The sequence below is a fragment of the Onychostoma macrolepis genome, chromosome 22 (genome assembly GCF_012432095.1).
Source record: "Onychostoma macrolepis isolate SWU-2019 chromosome 22, ASM1243209v1, whole genome shotgun sequence".
Lineage (NCBI taxonomy): Eukaryota > Metazoa > Chordata > Actinopteri > Cypriniformes > Cyprinidae > Onychostoma > Onychostoma macrolepis.
Genome location: NC_081176.1, coordinates 36,762,207 through 36,783,786, shown reverse-complemented (window position 1 = coordinate 36,783,786; position 21,580 = coordinate 36,762,207). Strand labels below are relative to the sequence as shown.

At 44.0% G+C, this 21,580-nt stretch overlaps 1 protein-coding gene across 7 annotated transcripts in view; it reads right to left on the bottom strand.

The window, feature by feature from the left end:
* LOC131529881 (gastrula zinc finger protein XlCGF57.1-like) overlaps positions 1-21,580 on the bottom strand; it is a 31,503-nt gene that overhangs the window by 9,827 nt on the left and 96 nt on the right. The window contains exons 2-3 of one of the 7 annotated variants that reach the window (XM_058759850.1): positions 18,323-18,376; positions 18,150-18,235 (exon numbers count right to left, since the gene is read on the bottom strand). The exons of 1 other annotated variant lie outside the window; for it this stretch is intronic. In XM_058759850.1, coding sequence (XP_058615833.1) covers positions 18,150-18,231 — 82 coding nt within the window. In that variant the 5' untranslated portion in view covers positions 18,232-18,235; positions 18,323-18,376. Of the gene's footprint in view, positions 1-16,188; positions 16,277-18,149; positions 18,377-21,004; positions 21,107-21,472; positions 21,571-21,580 lie in introns of those variants that run through there. 5 more of the 7 variants (XM_058759849.1, XM_058759846.1, XM_058759851.1 and 2 more) reach the window with 5 other exon arrangements.

Sequence of the window (21,580 nt, the reverse complement as noted above, 5' to 3'; positions counted from 1 at the left end):
CCAGTAGATATAGTTAATTATTTATGAGACTTATGTCATAAGGATGCTAAAAATTAATCACTGATCCATTGTTAAGGAACTAAGGAAACTAGGTCAAACTGTAACATATCGCCCCCTCCCGGCACGTCCCCACGCCGACAAAAGCAGTCCAACAGAGGAGGGAGGGTGGGGGTTCTGGAGGTGGACGTGGAGCAGGAGGGGGGCAGGTAACAGGAAGGGGGTACAGTTCATAGGGCCAGGGTGGAGTTGATGGAGGAAGGAGCCAGGGAGGAGCCCGGAGCAGGAGGAGCCAGGTGGCAATCCAAAGGTCAGCCAGGATGGCGGCCCACGATGGAGTTGACCGTGGGAGGAGCCATGGTGGAGAAGGGACCGACAACACCTGGGGACCGACTGACGGAGACTGAGCTGCTGGAGGTGGAGACCCAGGTGGAACAGAGCAGACGGAGAGCCGGGATGAAACTGAGGATCCGGAGGGCCAAGGCAGAACTGAAGGCTCAGGTGACTGAGGCGGAGGCGGGGATCCGGAAGACCGCGGTGGAGCCGGTGCGACTGAGGCTGAAGGTGGAGCTGGAGACTGGAAGTCCCGAGGCGGCGGAACAGAGCGCATGGCAGGCGCTGACTGAGGGTGAGCCGAGGGACTGACAGGCATCAGCAGAGATGGAGGCGAGGAACTAGCTGGTTTGAGAGGAGGCGGGAGAGGGAGGCTGGGAGGGAACACAGGAGGATATGAGCTGGACAGAACCAGCGGAGACACAGGAGATTCAGGGATGGATGGAACCAGTGGAGACGCAGGAGATTCAGGAGCACAGGTTAGCACTTCTCCAAATCAGACTATAAGGTCCATCTTGAAGATGTCCATGAGTTCCTCTTGATAGCTCCCAGAAACCAGATGCAGCTCACCCTCAGTAGCTGGAGTGTGGGCGGGGCTTCACTCCAAGCCCTCGAACACCACCAAAACTCCCTCGAAGACCGACGTTGTTGCAGGCTCCCGTACTTGGTCAGACGATGTTTGAGGCTTAGGCTCCGTGGCGATTATAGGCTCAGTCGCAGCGGGCTCAGGCTCTCAGTCTGCAGTGGGCTCAGGCAGTAGCTCCGTGCAGCGGGATGACGGCTAGCTGGTCTCTGGTTCAGGAGTGGGGCTGGAGATATCCTCCTCTGAGGGGCAGACGGAGGAATACAGTCCATTATTCTCCAGCACCCACTGCACACAAGTGGCGAAATCCTCTTTGGGACCGTTCGCTGGCAGGCGTGCCTTACTCCGCTCGCTCAAGCTGGAGATGTAGAAGACGCAGAGCGAGCGGTCGGGGAAGTGGGTAAGGCACGCCAGATCGAGAAAGTCCCTGGTATGGTCCTCCAGCGAACGGTCCATCTGCTCCAGGCACAGGAGTTGGACGGCGGGCAGATCCATTCCAGAAGAGGACCAAGAAAAAAATAAAATAAACAAAGAAAAACGCCACTTAATTAACTCACTTTTCGGTCTGCTATTCTGTTCTGTTGAAGCCGGATTAGTTGGCTAGCCAGGTAAGTTTCAGTTTAGTTTGCACCAATCCTGGGTTTTAGGTACCATGAAAGTGGCTTGGCTTTTAGCTGCGTTCATTGCCATAGTAACTTACACTCCAAGGCTAACCTGCTCTAGTGCAGGTTATGTTCTTAGTTAGAGATCGCAAACTGAAATTGGACCAATCAGATGTGAGCAAAGTGACACATGTCTGACACACAAAAAGTCACTCTCCCAGTTTATCTTGCTCCACATTAAAGGTCACTTGTACGAAAAAAAAAAAAATGTCTGGCTTTAATGATAGGCTAATTATTTTATATGATATATATATAATTATATGATTTATATTATTATTAATCCATTACACAAGCATTTTAGTTTAACAGTTAACAAAGCTCTACCATGGGGGAAGTTGTGGCCTAATGGTTAGAGAACTGGACTCGTAATCCAAAGGTTGCAAATTCGAGTCTCGGGCTGGCAGGAATTGTAGGTGGGGTGAGTGAATGTACAGTGCTCTGAGGTGCCCTTGAGCAAGGCACTGAACCCCCAAACACTCCCCAGGCGCCGCAGCATAAATGGCTACCCACTGCTCCAGGTGTGTGTTCACGGTGTGTGTGTGTTCACTTTGGATGGGTCACAAATTCCGAGTATGTGTCACCATACTTGGCCGTGTGTCACGTCACTTTCACTTACAGTTTCACTTTCACTCTATTTGAAAGCTCAAGTTTGCAGAAAAGGGAACCTTGAGGGCTAGAGTCGAAACGCTGCTCTTCACAATATTACTAACTTTCTTTAGGTCATATCCCAAGGACCCCTTTTAAGCTGGCAGTTAAACCCTTTATAAAAAGCACAGTTTGAACCAGTAGATATAGTTAATTATTTATGAGACTTATGTCATAAGGATGCTAAAAATTAATCACTGATCCATTGTTAAGGAACTAAGGAAACTAGGTCAAACTGTAACATATTGCCCCCTCCCGGCACGTCCCCACGCCGACAAAAGCAGTCCAACAGAGGAGGGAGGGTGGGGGTTCTGGAGGTGGACGTGGAGCAGGAGGGGGGCAGGTAACAGGAAGGGGGTACAGTTCATAGGGCCAGGGTGGAGTTGATGGAGGAAGGAGCCAGGGAGGAGCCCGGAGCAGGAGGAGCCAGGTGGCAATCCAAAGGTCAGCCAGGATGGCGGCCCACGATGGAGTTGACCGTGGGAGGAGCCATGGTGGAGAAGGGACCGACAACACCTGGGGACCGACTGACGGAGACTGAGCTGCTGGAGGTGGAGACCCAGGTGGAACAGAGCAGACGGAGAGCCGGGATGAAACTGAGGATCCGGAGGGCCAAGGCAGAACTGAAGGCTCAGGTGACTGAGGCGGAGGCGGGATCCGGAAGACCGCGGTGGAGCCGGTGCGACTGAGGCTGAAGGTGGAGCTGGAGACTGGAAGTCCCGAGGCGGCGGAACAGAGCGCATGGCAGGCGCTGACTGAGGGTGAGCCGAGGGACTGACAGGCATCAGCAGAGATGGAGGCGAGGAACTAGCTGGTTTGAGAGGAGGCGGAGAGGGAGGCTGGGAGGAACACAGGAGGATATGAGCTGGACAGAACCAGCGGAGACACAGGAGATTCAGGGATGGATGGAACCAGTGGAGACGCAGGAGATTCAGGAGCACAGGTTAGCACTTCTCCAAATCAGACTATAAGGTCCATCTTGAAGATGTCCATGAGTTCCTCTTGATAGCACCCACTGCACACAAGTGGCGAAATCCTCTTTGGGACCGTTCGCTGGCAGGCGTGCCTTACTCCGCTCGCTCAAGCTGGAGATGTAGAAGGCATGAGCGGCGGTCGGGAAGTGGGTAAGGCACGCCAGATCGAGAAAGTCCCTGGTATGGTCCTCCAGCGAACGGTCCATCTGCTCCAGGCACAGGAGTTGGACGGCGGGCAGATCCATTCCAGAAGAGGACCAAGAAAAAATAAAATAAACAAAGAAAAACGCCACTTAATTAACTCACTTTTCGGTCTGCTATTCTGTTCTGTTGAAGCCGGATTAGTTGGCTAGCCAGGTAAGTTTCAGTTTAGTTTGCACCAATCCTGGGTTTTAGGTACCATGAAAGTGGCTTGGCTTTTAGCTGCGTTCATTGCCATAGTAACTTACACTCCAAGGCTAACCTGCTCTAGTGCAGGTTATGTTCTTAGTTAGAGATCGCAAACTGAAATTGGACCAATCAGATGTGAGCAAAGTGACACATGTCTGACACACAAAAAGTCACTCTCCCAGTTTATCTTGCTCCACATTAAAGGTCACTTGTACGAAAAAAAAAAAAATGTCTGGCTTTAATGATAGGCTAATTATTTTATATGATATATATATAATTATATGATTTATATTATTATTAATCCATTACACACAAGCATTTTTAGTTTAACAGTTAACAAAGCTCTACCATGGGGGAAGTTGTGGCCTAATGGTTAGAGAACTGGACTCGTAATCCAAAGGTTGCAAATTCCAGTCTCGGGCTGGCAGGAATTGTAGGTGGGGTGAGTGAATGTACAGTGCTCTGAGGTGCCCTTGAGCAAGGCTCAAACACTCCCCAGGCGCCGCAGCATAAATGGCTACCCACTGCTCCAGGTGTGTGTTCACGGTGTGTGTGTGTGTGTGTTCACTTTGGATGGGTCACAAATTCCGAGTATGTGTCACCATACTTGGCCGTGTGTCACGTCACTTTCACTTACAGTTTCACTTTCACTCTATTTGAAAGCTCAAGTTTGCAGAAAAGGGAACCTTGAGGGCTAGAGTCGAAACGCTGCTCTTCACAATATTACTAACTTTCTTTAGGTCATATCCCAAGGACCCCTTTTAAGCTGGCAGTTAAACCCTTTATAAAAAGCACAGTTTGAACCAGTAGATATAGTTAATTATTTATGAGACTTATGTCATAAGGATGCTAAAAATTAATCACTGATCCATTGTTAAGGAACTAAGGAAACTAGGTCAAACTGTAACATATCGCCCCCTCCCGGCACGTCCCCACGCCGACAAAAGCAGTCCAACAGAGGAGGGAGGGTGGGGGTTCTGGAGGTGGACGTGGAGCAGGAGGGGGGCAGGTAACAGGAAGGGGGTACAGTTCATAGGGCCAGGGTGGAGTTGATGGAGGAAGGAGCCAGGGAGGAGCCCGGAGCAGGAGGAGCCAGGTGGCAATCCAAAGGTCAGCCAGGATGGCGGCCCACGATGGAGTTGACCGTGGGAGGAGCCATGGTGGAGAAGGGACCGACAACACCTGGGGACCGACTGACGGAGACTGAGCTGCTGGAGGTGGAGACCCAGGTGGAACAGAGCAGACGGAGAGCCGGGATGAAACTGAGGATCCGGAGGGCCAAGGCAGAGCTGAAGGCTCAGGTGACTGAGGCGGAGGCGGGGATCCGGAAGACCGCGGTGGAGCCGGTGCGACTGAGGCTGAAGGTGGAGCTGGAGACTGGAAGTCCCGAGGCGGCGGAACAGAGCGCATGGCAGGCGCTGACTGAGGGTGAGCCGAGGGACTGACAGGCATCAGCAGAGATGGAGGCGAGGAACTAGCTGGTTTGAGAGGAGGCGGGAGAGGGAGGCTGGGAGGGAACACAGGAGGATATGAGCTGGACAGAACCAGCGGAGACACAGGAGATTCAGGGATGGATGGAACCAGTGGAGACGCAGGAGATTCAGGAGCACAGGTTAGCACTTCTCCAAATCAGACTATAAGGTCCATCTTGAAGATGTCCATGAGTTCCTCTTGATAGCACCCACTGCACACAAGTGGCGAAATCCTCTTTGGGACCGTTCGCTGGCAGGCGTGCCTTACTCCGCTCGCTCAAGCTGGAGATGAAGAAGACGCAGAGCGAGCGGTCGGGGAAGTGGGTAAGGCACGCCAGATCGAGAAAGTCCCTGGTATGGTTCTCCAGCGAACAGTCCATCTGCTCCAGGCACAGGAGTTGGACGGCGGGCAGATCCATTCCAGAAGAGGACCAAGAAAAAAATAAAATAAACAAAGAAAAACGCCACTTAATTAACTCACTTTTCGGTCTGCTATTCTGTTACGTGTTTTTACTAATAAAGCGCACGACGAAGGAGTATCCACAAAACAATCTTTTAATGAGAAATCACACAAGAAACAGAAATTATCCAGGAGCGAGGGGTAGCAAACACGTAGATCAAATAATAGCAGACAAAGAAACAATGAAAACACAGGCTTTAAATACTACGTAATCAAGGGGAAACAGAAACAGGTGTGGAGCTAAATCAACTAATCAGGGGAACTAAGGAAACTAGGTCAAACTGTAACATCCATTAATTGACAAATAATAATAATAATCCAAGGAAACTGTGTCTAAATGGTCAAAAAAGTTTGTAACGGTGGTGGTCGCCCTAGTACAAAAAGTTTCTTAAAGAATTTTTTTCGATTTTGATCCCGACAAAATTAAAATAACCCAGGATAGCCAACAAAATAAACCACCTGTTACAATATTAAGTCACCAAAAATAGTCAGAGGAAAACTGTTCATAAAGGGAAGATTTATTGCACAATGTCCATGGAAAAACACTTGTTTGAAAAATAAAGAACGAGAAGAAAAAAAAAAAAAAAAATTTGGTCAATTCAAGTGTGAATTCCTCCGTGTAGTAATTGCGTCACACAAGTTCACAGACATGAGGGGAGCTGAAGAGTGTATCGAGTTGTCATCAGACACCAGGACAGGTGAATAAGCAGCCGGGACTTGTCTTCAGAACAACCTAACTAAAACCAGATGATCTTGAAGTGCACCGCTTAAAAAGTCACGTGGGACTCCGCGACGCACCAGATAGCGTTCGCAGAAGGCAACAGTTCCAGACGCGACCATCTTTCCACTTTTAATTCACTCTCACACTGCAACCCTTACTGATGACGCAATTACTCCTGGGTAAGACTCACTCCCGTATATCCTCTTTCCTTCCGCCGTTAATTGAAACACTCCACCCCTAACACGCAAAGTGAAAATTAAAATAAATTGAAAAAATGTTGTGGCCCAAAGTATTTTGCACTGCCACAAGTTAATATTTTATGCACGAGCAAGACATTTAAATTAGATGTTGTGCTTTTGGGAAAGCAAAACTAATTTACCAGTGCATGTGAATATTAGTAATTCGTTCCTATGACTTAAATTTGTGGCCACGAGCCAAGTTACATTGATCTGTTCTCTCTTTAAAGCAAAGCATCAATTTAGAACAATGTGACCATGCCTTAACTAAAATGAGGGAACGAATAAATTAGTTTATTAATATTTTTTAAATGTGGAAATGTGAGTGATTAAGCAGCAAAACAGAACACAAAGCCGCATATGGCTTCATTTAGATTTATGGGATTCTTTTACCTCTGTAATGGGTGAGATGTAACATTGGCCTGCTAAACAATTATTTATATTGTAAACAAAGCTTTGTGCTTCAACAAAACATCCAGACAAAAATGTGTGCTGCCATACCACAGCCAATGGTAGCTGTTAGTCACGACCCAGCACAACCCTACATACCGTAGTTACATCTGGGATCATTTTACTTTAAATGGTAATAGGGTCATTCCATGTCAACTCAACCAGAGGTCCCCGGCTCAAATTTTTGATTTTGCTAATATTTTTTTCTGAAGAAAGACAGACATGTATAGTGATAAAAGCCAGAATATTAAATGTCATGGATGAATATTTACTGAGTAATCCACTCATTTGTAGAGGGGGGGTCAAAATGGCAATTTTCACCTGAGATTCAGAGCCAAATTACAGGGGGTAAAATGGCTTCAGAAAGATGGCAGCATCACAATGTTATTTTTACACAGAGATTGGTAGGCCTGTTAGTAAAATCTGTTCACTTTAGCAGTCTTCGTTGCATTATGTGCCAATGATGACCATTCAAAAATGGGGAAACAGCACTTTTCAAGTTTTTTCTCCAAAGTTTGCACGCCTGCAACTCAAGAACTATAAAATATATCTTGATGCCCTATTAGATATTGGGTCTTAAACACTCCTTTTGGCATCTTAATTTTTAAGGCCCTATATGGTTCGGTTCCAGAGATATTGGAATTTAAATATGGCTCCAAGAGTAAATTGTTAAAATGTACATATTTCCAGTGGTCAAAAACCAAATGTGGGTCAATTTGCAAAAAATATGATACTTCTTTTCTTTTAAAGAGGAATGTCTGAAGAACAAATAATGTTGAAACTAGAGATGCATTTTGTTTACTTCTGTCAAAACAACTGCATTGAACATACCTGTCTGAGTGCCATAAATATTATTTGTCCAAAGTTTGCATGCCTATAACTCAAGAAATATTAAAGATACATATCACAATATGATTTTAGATTCTAGTTTTGGAATCTTAATTTTCATCGTTCAATCCCAGAGATATAGGGGACCTCAATGAGGCTCCATCAGATTATTGAATATTTCAGCGCTTGAAAACCAAATGTTGGTCATGGTCACTTTGTATATGGTCACTTTGTATACTAGGAATGCATCTTGTTTCCCTCTAACAAAACAATTGTATAGAACATACCTGTTTGAATGTCATACATATTATTTTTCCAAAATGTGTGTGCCTGTAACTCAAGATGTATTAAACTTATCTTAATATTATTGTATTGGGGGTGTTTTTAAGGCCCTTGGTGCAGCTCCATGTCCAAATTGTTGTATCCCATTTTCACACCAAATGTGGTTTTGTGTTTATCTAGTCATCACTGCTGACAATGCAAATAATAACAGTAACCTAGTGTTTAGGAATGTACAGTGTGTGACACATCAGATCATGAATGATCAGAATCAGAATGAGCTTTATTGCCAGGTATGTTTACACATACGAGGAATTTGTTAAAGTGACAGAAGCTCCACAGTGCAACAGAAAGACAGGACAGGACACATATTATAAAAAAAATAATATACAAATACGCAAATATACAAAACAGCAAAAACACAATATATAATATAGACAATTGTGTGTGTACAGGTCTGATATGTGCAAATTTAAAAATAAATAAATAAATTTAAAAAAAGTAAAATAAAAACAAGTATGTGTGGTGAATAAATAATGTATAATAGTGTTGTGTGTTCCGCGTTTATTGTCAGGTGTTCATGAGATGGATTGCCTGAGGGAAGAAACTGTTTCTGTGCTGGTCGTTCTGGTGCTCAGAGCTCTGTAGCGTCGACCAGACGGCAGCAGCTCAAAGAGGGAGTGTGCTGGATGTGAGGGTCCAGAGTGATTTCAGCCCTTTTGCTCACTCTGGATGAGTACAGTTCTTGGAGAGTGGGGAGGGTTGTACCAATGATTCACTCAGCAGTCCGGACTACCCTCTGTAGTCTTCTGAGGTCAGATTTGGTAGCTGAACTGAACCAGACAGTTATTGGAGTAGTTATCTGTCAGAGGACGGATTCAATGATGGCGGAGTAGAACTGTTTCAGCAGCTCCTGTGGCAGGTTGAACTTCCTCAGCTGGCGAAGAAGTACAACCTCTGCTGGGCCTTTTTCACAATGGACTCAATGTGATTGTCCCATTTCAGGTCCTGAGAAATTGTGGTGCCCAGGAACCTGAATGACTCCACTGCAGTCATAGTGCTGTTCATGATGGTGAGTGGGGGGAGAGCAGGGGGGGTTTCTCCTGAAGTCCACGATCATCTCCACTGTTTTGAGCGTGTTGAGCTCCAGGTTGTTAAGACTGCACCAGACAGCCAGCTGCTCAACCTCCTGTCTGCAAGCAGACTCGTCACCATCCTGAAGAATTTTTTAAACCATCCTTTCCATTGTTCTAACACAATTACTTTAAACAAGTCTACACCCCAAGATTGCTGTTACAAACATGAACCGCGTCCAAAAGGTAAAGGGGGAGGTGTTGCTACAATTTATAGCAATATTTTCAGTATCTCTCAGAGGTCGGGTTTCAAGTATAATTCGTTCGAAGTAATGGTGCTTCATATAACATTATTCAAAGAAACAAGTGTTAATGATAAACCCCCTGTGATGTTTGTACTGGCTACTGTATACAGGCCACCAGGGCACCATACAGACTTTATTAAAGAATTTTCTGATCTTCTATCGGAGTTAGTGCTGACTGCAGATAAAGTACTAATCGTTGGTGATTTTAATATCCATGTTGATAATGAAAAAGATTCGTTGGGATCAGCATTTATAGACATTCTAAACTCTATTGGTGTTAAACAACACGTGTCAGGCCCTACTCATTGTCCAAATCATACTCTAGATTTAATACTGTCACATGGAATTGATGTCAGTGGCATTGAAATTTTGCAGCGGAGCGATGATATCTCAGATCATTATCTAGTCTCCTGTCCTGTATATTCCATATAGCTAAAGCTGTAAATCCAACTCCTTGTTACAAATATGGTAGAACCATCACTTCTACCACAAAAGACTGCTTTTTAAATTTAGATTTAGTCATTTAGCAGACGCTTTTATCCAAAGCGACTTACAATTGGGGAATACATAAAGCGATTAATCTTGAAGAGGCAATCAGACAGAGGAAGTGCTCATAACACCAAGTCTCAGGCATTGTTCAAACAAGTACAAGCTAGCAAGGGAAGGAGAGAAAGATAAAGGGAAAGATTACGTTTTTTTTTTTTTTTAATGTTTAGGATTAAGTCAAGTGGTGTCGAAAGAGATGAGTTTTCAGCTGTTGCTTGAAGATAGACAGGGATCCAGCATTCTGGATAGGGGTGGGAAGATCATTCCAGCAGCCAGGAATGGTGAACGAGAATGTTCTGGAGAGTGATTTTGAGCCTCTCTGTGATGGTACCACGAGGCGTCGCTCACTAGCAGATCTCAGACTTCTGGAGGGGATGTAGATTCGTAATAGTGAGTGGAAGTAGGAGGGTGCTGAGCCTGTGGTCGTTCTGTATGCAAGCATCAGTGTCTTGAACTTGATGCGAGCTGCAACTGGTAGACAATGCAATGAGATAAAGAGAGGTGTAACATGGGCTCTTTTGGGTTCCTTGAAGACCAGTCGTGCCGCCGCATTCTGAATCATTTGTAGAGGTTTGACTGTGTTTGATGAAAGTCCAGCCAGAAGAGCATTGTAGTAGTCCAGCCTAGAAATGACAAGGGCCTGGACAAGAAGTTGTGCAGCATGCTCCGTCAGAAAGGGCCTGATGTTTCTGATGTTGTGTAGTGCAAACCTGCAATATCGAGCAGTCTTTGCAATGTGCTCTTTGAAGGTCAGCTGGTCATCAAAGATTACACCAAGATTTCTGACAAGTTGATGGGGTGATTATTGATGAACCTAACTGGATCGTGATGTCATGCTGTAGAGTCGGAGCGGCAGGAAAGACAAGCTCAGTCTTTGCCAGGTTGAGCTGTAGGTGATGTTCTTTCATGCCAAGATGTCCGCCAGGCAGCCTGAGATCTGTGCAGCTATCGTTGGATCATCTGGTTGAAAAGAGAGATAGAGCTGTGTGCCATCGGCGTAGCAATGGTAGGAGAAGCCATGTGCCTGTATGATGGGACCCATTGATGTAGTGTATGTGGAGAAGAGGAGGGGACAGAAGGAGAAGATGGGAGTTTGAGCAGTGGATGTGGTTGGTTGGAGGTCCTGATTGCAACTTTTTTCACAGACAAAACCAGAACAAAGTCATCAGCTGTTATGGAAGTGGTGGGAGGTGGAGGAGGGGAACAGAGGAGAGAGTTAAATGTTCTGAAGGGATTACACGTCTGGAGTGCTGTTGATCTTGTTGTGGAAATGTGAGGATTTGGCAGTGTGGACTTCAGCAGAGAAAGATGAAAGCAAAAAATGATACCTACTCCAGTCCAACAGCTCGTTTGATTTGCGCCATTTTCTCTCTGCCACTCTGAGTTTAGTCCGATGTTCACGAAGAAAATCAAGTTGGTTGCCTGATTTGTGCGTCCTAGTAGTGGTAAGGCATTTGAGATCAAATGAAGCTAGGAGTGAATGGAAGTCTGTAGCATAAGGCCTGTCTAGACGAATGTTGAAATCACCAAAGACTAAGAGTGGAGTGCCATCTTCCATGAAAGAGGACAACAACCCGTCCAGCTCCTCTAGGAAGGTGGCTAGAATTCGGCCAGGGGGACGGTAGATTACCGCAATGTGGAGTTTTATCGGAGCCGTTACAGTAATCGCATGAGATTCAAATGAGTTGTGATTGCATGGGGGAGAGTGGGTTGAGTATTTCCAATTGTTTGAAATGAGCAGAGCAGACCAGTGCCCCCACCCCGGCCAACTTACCGTGGGGTGTGAGAGAAAGATACATTTTGAGAGAGAGCAGCTGAGGTTGCTGAGTCTTCTGGACGAATCCAGGTCTCAGTCAAGCTCAAGATGCTGAGTGTGGATTGTAATGAAAAAGCAGAAATGAAGTCAGCTTTGTTTACAGCTGACTGACAATTCCAGAGACCCACAGAGAAAGCAAGAGGTGTAGTGGAAGATGTAGAGATAGGGTGCAGGTTAGCAGGATTACGTTGCCGTCTGTGTGTGATGGTAGAGCGTGGTTGAGAGAGAACCGGAATGGTTTGGAAACACATGATAGAGGTGGAAGGATAGAGGATAGGAAAGGAGAGAGTGTGAGGGAAGGAAGAAATTATACTTAAGTGTGTGCTCAGTGTTGTTGCTCGGTTAAAGTCGCACAGGAAAAAGTCGTCGGTCTTTACACTCTTCGATCTTCACACGAGGAGGCTGAACGCTTCTGCAGACGCTACCGTGTCAGCGCTCGGACATCAAATAAATACAGTCTAAGAGACTACAGTGAAAACAGCTGTGGCCGGCCTCTGATCAGCCCAGCCAATAAGCTTAAAGGAGTGCTAATAGCTCAAGACGAAACTAAACACTTGGCACAAGGAACAATGCAAATGACGCAGGCTCATTCTTAGCTGAGGCGCAAATTATTCTAATTACCAGTAAGTGCAATCAAACCTATAAACCTCAATGAAAATGCAGAATAGAAATAGGTAGGAAACAAATTAAGTATTCCTTCCTAGCAGCAAGTAAATAATTTAAACAACAGATCTACGAACAAGTATTACAGCACTTACACAAGGATTTAGACCAGGGTTCCTCAAATCTTACCCTGGAGGTCCAATCCACTGCAGAGTTTAGCTCCAACCCTGATCAAACTCACCTGTTTATGATTTTCTAATGATCCTGAAGACATTGATTAGCATGTTCAGATGTGTTTGATTAGGGTTACAGCTAAACTCTGCAGGAAAGTGGATTGTAACTGCTCTCATTAGAGTTACAAATGACCTGCTTCTATCATCTGTTCGTGGTTGTATCTCTTTATTAGTTCTACTGGATCTTAGCGCTGCGTTCAACACTATCGACCACAACATTCTTTTGAATAGACTAGAAAACGTTGTTGGCATTAGTGAAAGTGCCTTAGCATGGTTCAAATCGTACTTATCGGACTGTAAAGGATGGGTTGTTTTGTGCGCTCAACGGATGAACAGTGTGGGAATGGAACAGAAAGGGAAGATTTTCAAGGTTGAAAGTGATACAAACTAACGTCTCATGGGAAAGCACAGAGAGAGTCTATCCCATTGACTTTTTGAATACTGGTGTTGTTCCATTGGAGTGTAAACTAATTTAATGTAGCAGATTTGATGTACGCCATATTGATTGTGAAACCTCAGAGATATTGTTAAATAGTAATTCATCTTTTTCTGTAATTAAAACAAAGTGCACCCAATTGGGAGGGGGAGCGAGCCTGGCCAGTTTGCTTTCTCTCTCACTTAGAGGGGTTGTTCTTAAACCGCACCTAAAATTGAAAGTATAAAAAAGGGTGTTTCTTTCAGAAACAGTGGAAGCTCAGTCGTAGGTAAGTGCACGTCGCCCGGCATTCTTGGACAAGTGTTGGTCTTCTACTGTGACTGAAACGGGCTCCCCAGTCTTTTGAGAGTGAAGATGATGGCACAGTTCTGAGGTTGTATATTTGTTCTAATACTTGGCTTTGAGTTTTAGTTTTAGTGTATGCTCGAATTTGTGTATTATTCATTCATGATTATTATCATTTTATCCATTTACTCATGATCATTTCTTATATTATGCACCGGAGCCCCAGAGACATATCCCCAGTGAAGACCTCGACGGGTTTCGTCTGGTCAGAGGAGAACTGGCCCCCCGAGCCTGGTTTCTCCCAAGGTTTTTTTTTTCTCCATTCTGTCTCGGAGGGAGTTTTGGTTCCTTGCCGCTGTCGCCTCTGGCTTGCTCAGTTGGGGGACGCTTAATTTCTAGCGATTATCGCCGATTTGATTGCACAGATACTATTTAAACTAAACTGAGCTAGACAATGACATCTCTGAATTCAATAATGAAATGCCTTTAACTGAAAATTGAGTGTTTAATCTTATACATTACTGACACTCTATCCTCCAATTTGATACTGTTAAGTGCTTTGATACAATCTGTATTGTTAAAAGCGCTATATAAATAAAGGTGACTTGACTTGATAAGTGCATACGGTATGGGCAGCTTGCATGTTTTGGAAGGCACTATGAATGCTGAAAGGTATTTAAAAGTTTTAAAGCAACATATGCTCCCCTCCAGACGACGTCTATTTCAGGGAAGGCCTTGTGTATTTCTGTAATTTGTGTAATATTTGTGTAATACTGTAATTTGTCAGTTTAAACATTTGTTATGTTATATATGTTCTATTGTGAATAAAATATTGGCTCATGTGATCTGTAGGGCTGGGTATTGACTCAGATGTCCCGATTCGATTCGATTTCGATTCGCAAGCTCTCGATTCGATTCGATTCTCTCTTCTTTTTTTTAATTACATTCAGTGAATACAGTTTTAAGACAAAAGCTATTGATATTTCAAAAAAAAAAAGAACAGTAAATGCAGTTTACAAATGGTGAATTAATGAAAAAAAATTAAGACCCACAGGCCTGTATTTTAAACCTATTCTTTTTTTTGTATAGGGTCCTTTCTTAACAATAATAGAGCCCTATAAAATGTTCTTAATTTTTCTGGTAATCAGATGAAGGCATAAAACATTAATTTAATTTATCCTAATCAAATGAAAATTAAACCCTTTTATTTTTTGGCAAACAAAGTGCTGCACAACAGAGGTTTTCTGTTAAAATTAAAAAGAAAACAAATGGGATTGTTCCTTTAAAACTCAAGATTTATTAATATTTATTATTAGTAGTAGCATTGAGTCTTAAGACTGCTCTTAATGTTAAACTAAACTTTTATTTTGACAGGTTGCCGTGAGGAACTTGCAGCTGCTGTGTATCATGTGATATGACGGTAGTTTTCTCAAATTAAACTGTAAAATGCTAATGAAATGACTCTCAGAGCAGCAGTGTGTTAATATCATCATATAGTGAGACGGCAGAAGATGAAAACACCGCGAGCGTCGTCCGCGCTTTAGTAGTTTTATTGTTGTTAGCATAACGTTACTGACAAACTATGCTGTGTAAGCATCAGTGATATCACGATGCAAAACTAATAATTAGAATCAATGTTATGTGATGATCAAATATAGGTGTGGGTGGGTGGCGGGTAGATAATTTGAAACAGTGGACTCGGGTGAAGTTTGAGCTCATCCGTGCATCTCTACACTACGGTGACCTGGGTCAAACAATGGAGCCCGCTCTGCTGGACAAACTAAGTAATTACACCATTCAGAAGCATTTCATCTGTGTAATGGCGGTGCACATTCGCTACAATATATCTGCGACAGGCTCATATCAGCTGATAAAATCAGCAAAACGATATATCGGTCGGGCTCGACTTTATATGACAAACATTACTGAATTTAGGCTTTATTCACATTGATCAGCAAACATAAACAGAAGCTCAACAATACATGCTTGATGAACGAGAACAAACCTCAAATATGCTGCGTAAATACTTGCTGAAGCTCAAATGTGCTGCATAACACACAAAAATGAACCTCATTGGTTCTCGCCTGTTAAATTCAAATTCTATCCTTCAAATACAATGGTATTTTTCGTAATATTGGGAAGAGCATGAAAGCAGTTATCTTTAGGCTACAGTCTGTGTGCACAGCTGTGAGCAGCAGAGGTTGTACTGTACTGTGTGGGCTTCTTATTCAGACCAATGAATGGATCGTTCATCACCAAGTGAACAACTGACTTATGTTTTTATGAAAAAAATACACTAATATCAGACAGCATACTTATGTTACCCCATGTTCAAATCAACATCTTGGTTTTCATTGTTTTCAATTCAGAAACAGATACTGAGTTTAATGTTACACATAAATTTGTTTAGACAACTTCTGCATTATTTATTGCTTTTTCTTAATTTAAAGGTGCAATAGGAGATCTCGGAAAATGCTAACTTTAGCCTGATAGCACTGAAAGCGAACGTCCCACCCTTCCTACAATCGCCATCCAAAGCCACACCCCCTGAACGCACATACGCTCAAAGAGCAGAATACCAGAGACAACAATTAATTACTACAATAGACTACATCAACGGCTTCCAATTATAGTCCTCGCACCCTCCCTGAACGCACATACATAGGCGTAAATCCCGGGGGGGACAGGACCCCCCCTATCTGAGGGTTGTCCCCCCCTAAAAATATCATTACAAGCAACTCTGTGTAATGAAAATAATATAATGGACATATACTTAAAATAACTGTGTGAGTAGTAAAACAAAATAAATGCAAAAAAAAACGTTTTAAGTTCAGAAATGTTTTGATTCCCCGCTCCCTTGCCTCACAGTGGTTTGGTCCACGGCCTGCTTTCCTCTTTTACCGATACACACACACGAGTCCGGTCACTCCGGTGGGAGACAGCAAGTTCCTGAGTAACACACATGAGTCCGGTGAGAGAGAGCAAGTTAGTCATGTGTAAGTAACTTAGGCTGTCAAGGCTATTTTATTCTCTAAACATCGGGTGAAATGATCCTTTCTCTTTAATACAGATGATGCTGGATCATTAATAAATTAGTCATGACAAAAAAATGATGATATCCGATGTTTTTTCTATGAGCGATTATAAGGTTAACAAGCTTAATATCGTAGCTTGTCACCCACTACAACTAACACGGCGATAAGCCTGTGTGTGAACTGATATTAGGCTAATATTGTAGACCTACCGATGTGTTGGGTTTTGCTCAATATGATGTTAAGTGGCAGATCAGTGGGCTTAATGCGGTTGAATAACTAAAGAGACGTACTCGGTTTCAGACGAAACCTAAAATACTACGGAGGATGCAAAATAATAATTATAATTATACCCATATATGAACCATATGAACCGAACTCATATTTAAACACAGTCCATGCTATGTGCATGCTGTGTACACATATCTATCTTTACAAGTACAATTTTGGCTGTATTATTTGTGTCCCTTTCAAAAATTGCTCTTGAGAAATTTTATGTTTATTGTCCCCCCCTACTGTTAGATTAAATTTACGCCCCTGCGCACATACGCTCAAAGAGCAGCCAGAGACAACATTAAATTACTACAATAGACTACATCAACGGCTTCCAATTACAGTCCTCGCACCCTCCCAGCTCTGCACATTTCATATGTACTGTATATCTTATCACGATTCGACTGTATATCTGATTCCAGTTCAAAGCAAATGTCCCATACAAAGAGCATTAAAGTGTGCGAGACATGAACTTAAATAGTATTTATTTACAGATGTGTATTATGTCACACTTCTCTAGTAAGTTTCGTCTGTGTGTGAAGACGCTGCGCAGCGCAAATCCATGAGTTAATTTTCTGAAGTGAAATAAACTTCAATGGATTTCCCTGCTCAGGGAGTAGGGAGCAATGAACAATGAACACTGTGTAGGGAGCATGTCAATCAGAACACAGTTTATGCACATAGCTCTCTTCTAACGAGCTGGTTATCTGAACCGAGTGTGTTAATTAAGAGAGACATGGGCTGCATCTGAAATTGCCCCCTATACTCTCATTCACTATTCCCTACATTAGTCCACTCTTACAGTTCACTTGAAGGAGTGAATGAAAACCAGTGAGTGAATTCGGACACTCGGTGCACCGGAAGGACTGCCGCTTTTGCATATTTGCTTGCTGTTTAATAATCTTTGGAAACGGGCAGCTCCAGTAGTAAGATTGGGCGATTTCGAAATCCAGTAGGCGATTTCGGATACAGCCATGCAAAATATGCAGAGTGGGGGGCACGAGGACTGGAATTGGGAACCACTGGACTACATCATGTGTCATTCACCGCTGAGAAAACTCTATAGTAATTAGTAAAAGTACTACAATACCAGGAAGACCGAGCGTTTTGATTGGACAAACATTTCCTGGTCATACACCTACCACAGAATATATAAATACATTTATACCACTTAACTTAATGATTGCTATCAGGATGTGAAGAGACTTTCATCCAGAATATCAAAAAATGTTTCTGAAGATAATCACCTATAGCACCTTTAATGTGCGACACGTCATAATAACGAATGACCAACATGAGGGAAGGATCTTCTCAGGTTCACACGAAGCCAGCGTTAGTATTTGTCTGGTCATGTGATCTCAACAAGTCTGTCCACATGCATCGACCCGCGCCACGTCACATAAAACCACTTTAATTGGGACACGCATATGACATTCTTCATTAACACCTTTCATTTCTGTAGAGCTGGACATCTGAATACGGATCGAATGAGTTCAGCTTTGAGGATGAAAACTGACCTGTTTGTTCCTCAGTATCTTGTTTCAGACTGAACACTTCTTCAATCCTGAAGTCTTCACTCTCCTCTTTAATAAACGCCATCTTTGTTTGATCCTCAGTCTCTTCATGTTTGACTCTGAACGCTTCTTCAGTTTTAACATCTTCACTCTCCTCTTTAATAAACGCCATCTTTATAATAGTGTGTGGATCTCAGTCGCTTCAGCAGCAGTTTCTTGGACACTCGGTTCTGTTTAAGATGAGAAATAAAGCCAAACTAAATCTCAGGGTGTGTCTCAATCGGCTTTAGTTCAGTAGTCAGCACACTAGTTCCGTAGTCAGCACACTAGTTCAGTAGTCAGCACACTAGTTCAGTAGTCAGCACACTAGTGAGGGAGTCAGCACACTAGTTCCGTAGTCAGCACACTAGTTCCGTAGTCAGCACACTAGTTCAGTAGTCAGCACACTAGTTCAGTAGTCAGCACACTAGTGAGGGAGTCAGCACACTAGTTCCGTAGTCAGCACACTAGTTCCGTAGTCAGCACACTAGTGAGGGAGTCAGCACACTAGTGAGGGAGTCAGCACACTAGTTCAGTAGTCAGCACACTAGTGAGGGAGTCAGCACTAGTTCAGTAGTCAGCACTAGTTCAGTAGTCTGCACACTAGTTCAGTAGTCAGCACACTAGTTCCGTAGTCAGCACACTAGTTCAGTAGTCAGCACACTAGTTCAGTATTCAGCACACTAGTGAGGGAGTCCGCACACTACTTCAGTAGTCAGCACACTAGTGAGGGAGTCCGCACACTAGTGAGGGAGTCCGCACACTAGTGAGGGAGTCCGCACACTAGTGAGGGAGTCCGCACACTAGTGAGGGAGTCAGCACACTAGTTCCGTAGTCAGCACACTAGTTCCGTAGTCAGCACACTAGTTCCGTAGTCAGCACACTAGTTCAGTAGTCAGCATACTAGTTCAGTAGTCAGCACACTAGTTCCGTAGTCAGCACACTAGTTCAGTAGTCAGCATACTAGTTCAGGAGTCAGCGCACTAGTTCAGGAGTCAGCGCACTAGTTCAGTAGTCAGCACACTAGTTCCGTAGTCAGCACACTAGTGAGGGAGTCCGCACACTACTTCAGTAGTCAGCACACTAGTGAGGGAGTCCGCACACTAGTGAGGGAGTCCGCACACTAGTGAGGGAGTCAGCACACTAGTGAGGGAGTCAGCACACTAGTTCCGTAGTCAGCACACTGGTTCCGTAGTCAGCACACTGGTTCCGTAGTCAGCACACTGGTGAGGGAGTCAGCACACTGGTGAGGGTCAGCACACTAGTTCAGTAGTCAGCACACTGGTGAGGGAGTCAGCACACTAGTTCAGTAGTCAGCACACTAGTTCAGTAGTCAGCACACTAGTGAGGGAGTCAGCACACTAGTTCAGTAGTCAGCACACTAGTGAGGGAGTCAGCACACTAGTTCAGTAGTCAGCACACTAGTGAGGGAGTCAGCATACTAGTGAGGGAGTCAGCACACTAGTGAGGGAGTCAGCACTAGTTCAGTAGTCAGCACTAGTTCAGTAGTCTGCACACTAGTTCAGTAGTCAGCACACTAGTTCAGTAGTCAGCACACTAGTTCAGTAGTCAGCACACTAGTTCAGTAGTCAGCACACTAGTGAGGGAGACCGCACACTAGTTCAGTATTCAGCACACTAGTGAGGGAGTCCGCACACTAGTTCAGTAGTCAGCACACTAGTGAGGGAGTCCGCACACTAGTGAGGGAGTCCGCACACTACTTCAGTAGTCAGCACACTAGTTCAGTAGTCAGCACACTAGTTCCGTAGTCAGCACACTAGTTCCGTAGTCAGCACACTAGTTCCGTAGTCAGCACACTAGTTCAGTAGTCAGCATACTAGTTCAGGAGTCAGCGCACTGGTTCAGGAGTCAGCGCACTAGTTCAGTAGTCAGCACACTAGTTCCGTAGTCAGCACACTAGTGAGGGAGTCAGCACACTAGTTCAGTAGTCAGCACACTAGTGAGGGAGTCAGCACACTAGTTCAGTAGTCAGCACACTGGTGAGGAGTCAGCATACTAGTGAGGAGTCAGCACACTAGTGAGGGAGTCAGCACTAGTTCAGTAGTCAGCACTAGTTCAGTAGTCTGCACACTAGTTCAGTAGTCAGCACACTAGTTCCGTAGTCAGCACACTAGTTCAGTAGTCAGCACACTAGTTCAGTAGTCAGCACACTAGTGAGGGAGTCCGCACACTACTTCAGTAGTCAGCACACTAGTGAGGGAGTCCGCACACCAGTGAGGAGTCCGCACACTAGTGAGGAGTCCGCACACTACTTCAGTAGTCAGCACACTAGTTCAGTAGTCAGCACACTAGTTCCGTAGTCAGCACACTAGTTCCGTAGTCAGCACACTAGTTCCGTAGTCAGCACACTAGTTCAGTAGTCAGCATACTAGTTCAGGATTCAGCGCACTAGTTCAGTAGTCAGCATACTAGTTCCGTAGTCAGCACACTGGTGAGGAGTCAGCACACTGGTTCAGTAGTCAGCACACCAGTGAGGAGTCAGCACACTAGTTCAGTAGTCAGCACACCAGTGAGGAGTCAGCACACTAGTTCAGTAGTCAGCACACTAGTTCAGTAGTCAGCACACTAGTTCCGTAGTCAGCACACTAGTTCCGTAGTCAGCACACTAGTTCAGTAGTCAGCACACTAGTGAGGGAGTCAGCACACTAGTTCAGTAGTCAGCACACTGGTGAGGAGTCAGCACACTAATTCCGTAGTCAGCACACTGGTGAGGGAGTGAGTCAGGTGAGATTTAAATCACCTGATTACACTCAAAACATTCACACAATAACACACAAGCAGTGATGTATATTAGTTACCTAATGATCTGCTGATCACATTAATAGACCAGAGTTCAGGGTTTAAACGAGTCACTTGGAGACGGACGCTAAGAAAAAGCGTCATATCGCCACCTGACTGATGCTGTGCGATCATCTCGCTTTCTTCCCTTTAATCCTCAAGAATATGACTCATATTTTTAGTTTGATGCTAATTATACATTAAGTCACATCAGATATGTATTTTTATTATAGAAAATGCTGATCCATGTGTGAGATGATAATATAAAATGTAATATATAATAAAGTAAACATTACCTTGTCATAGTGTTTTATCATTTATACAGATACCTGTTATATATGCCAATAAAATAAATATAACCACCATATTAAAATAACGTATTTATGTATTACTTATATTAGCGCTTTATATCTGTATCTATATAACAGAGATGGAAACCGGAGTCTGTGACCAGCATGAACCGTTTTAAAAAGCTTCGAGTAATGAACCTTTTTTTACAACTGAGTTGAAAGCTTCACTTCGCCGAAACTAATGAACAGTTAATGTATCGCCTGTAAAACTTTGAAGTTGAACCGTTTCTACACGTTAAATGTTTA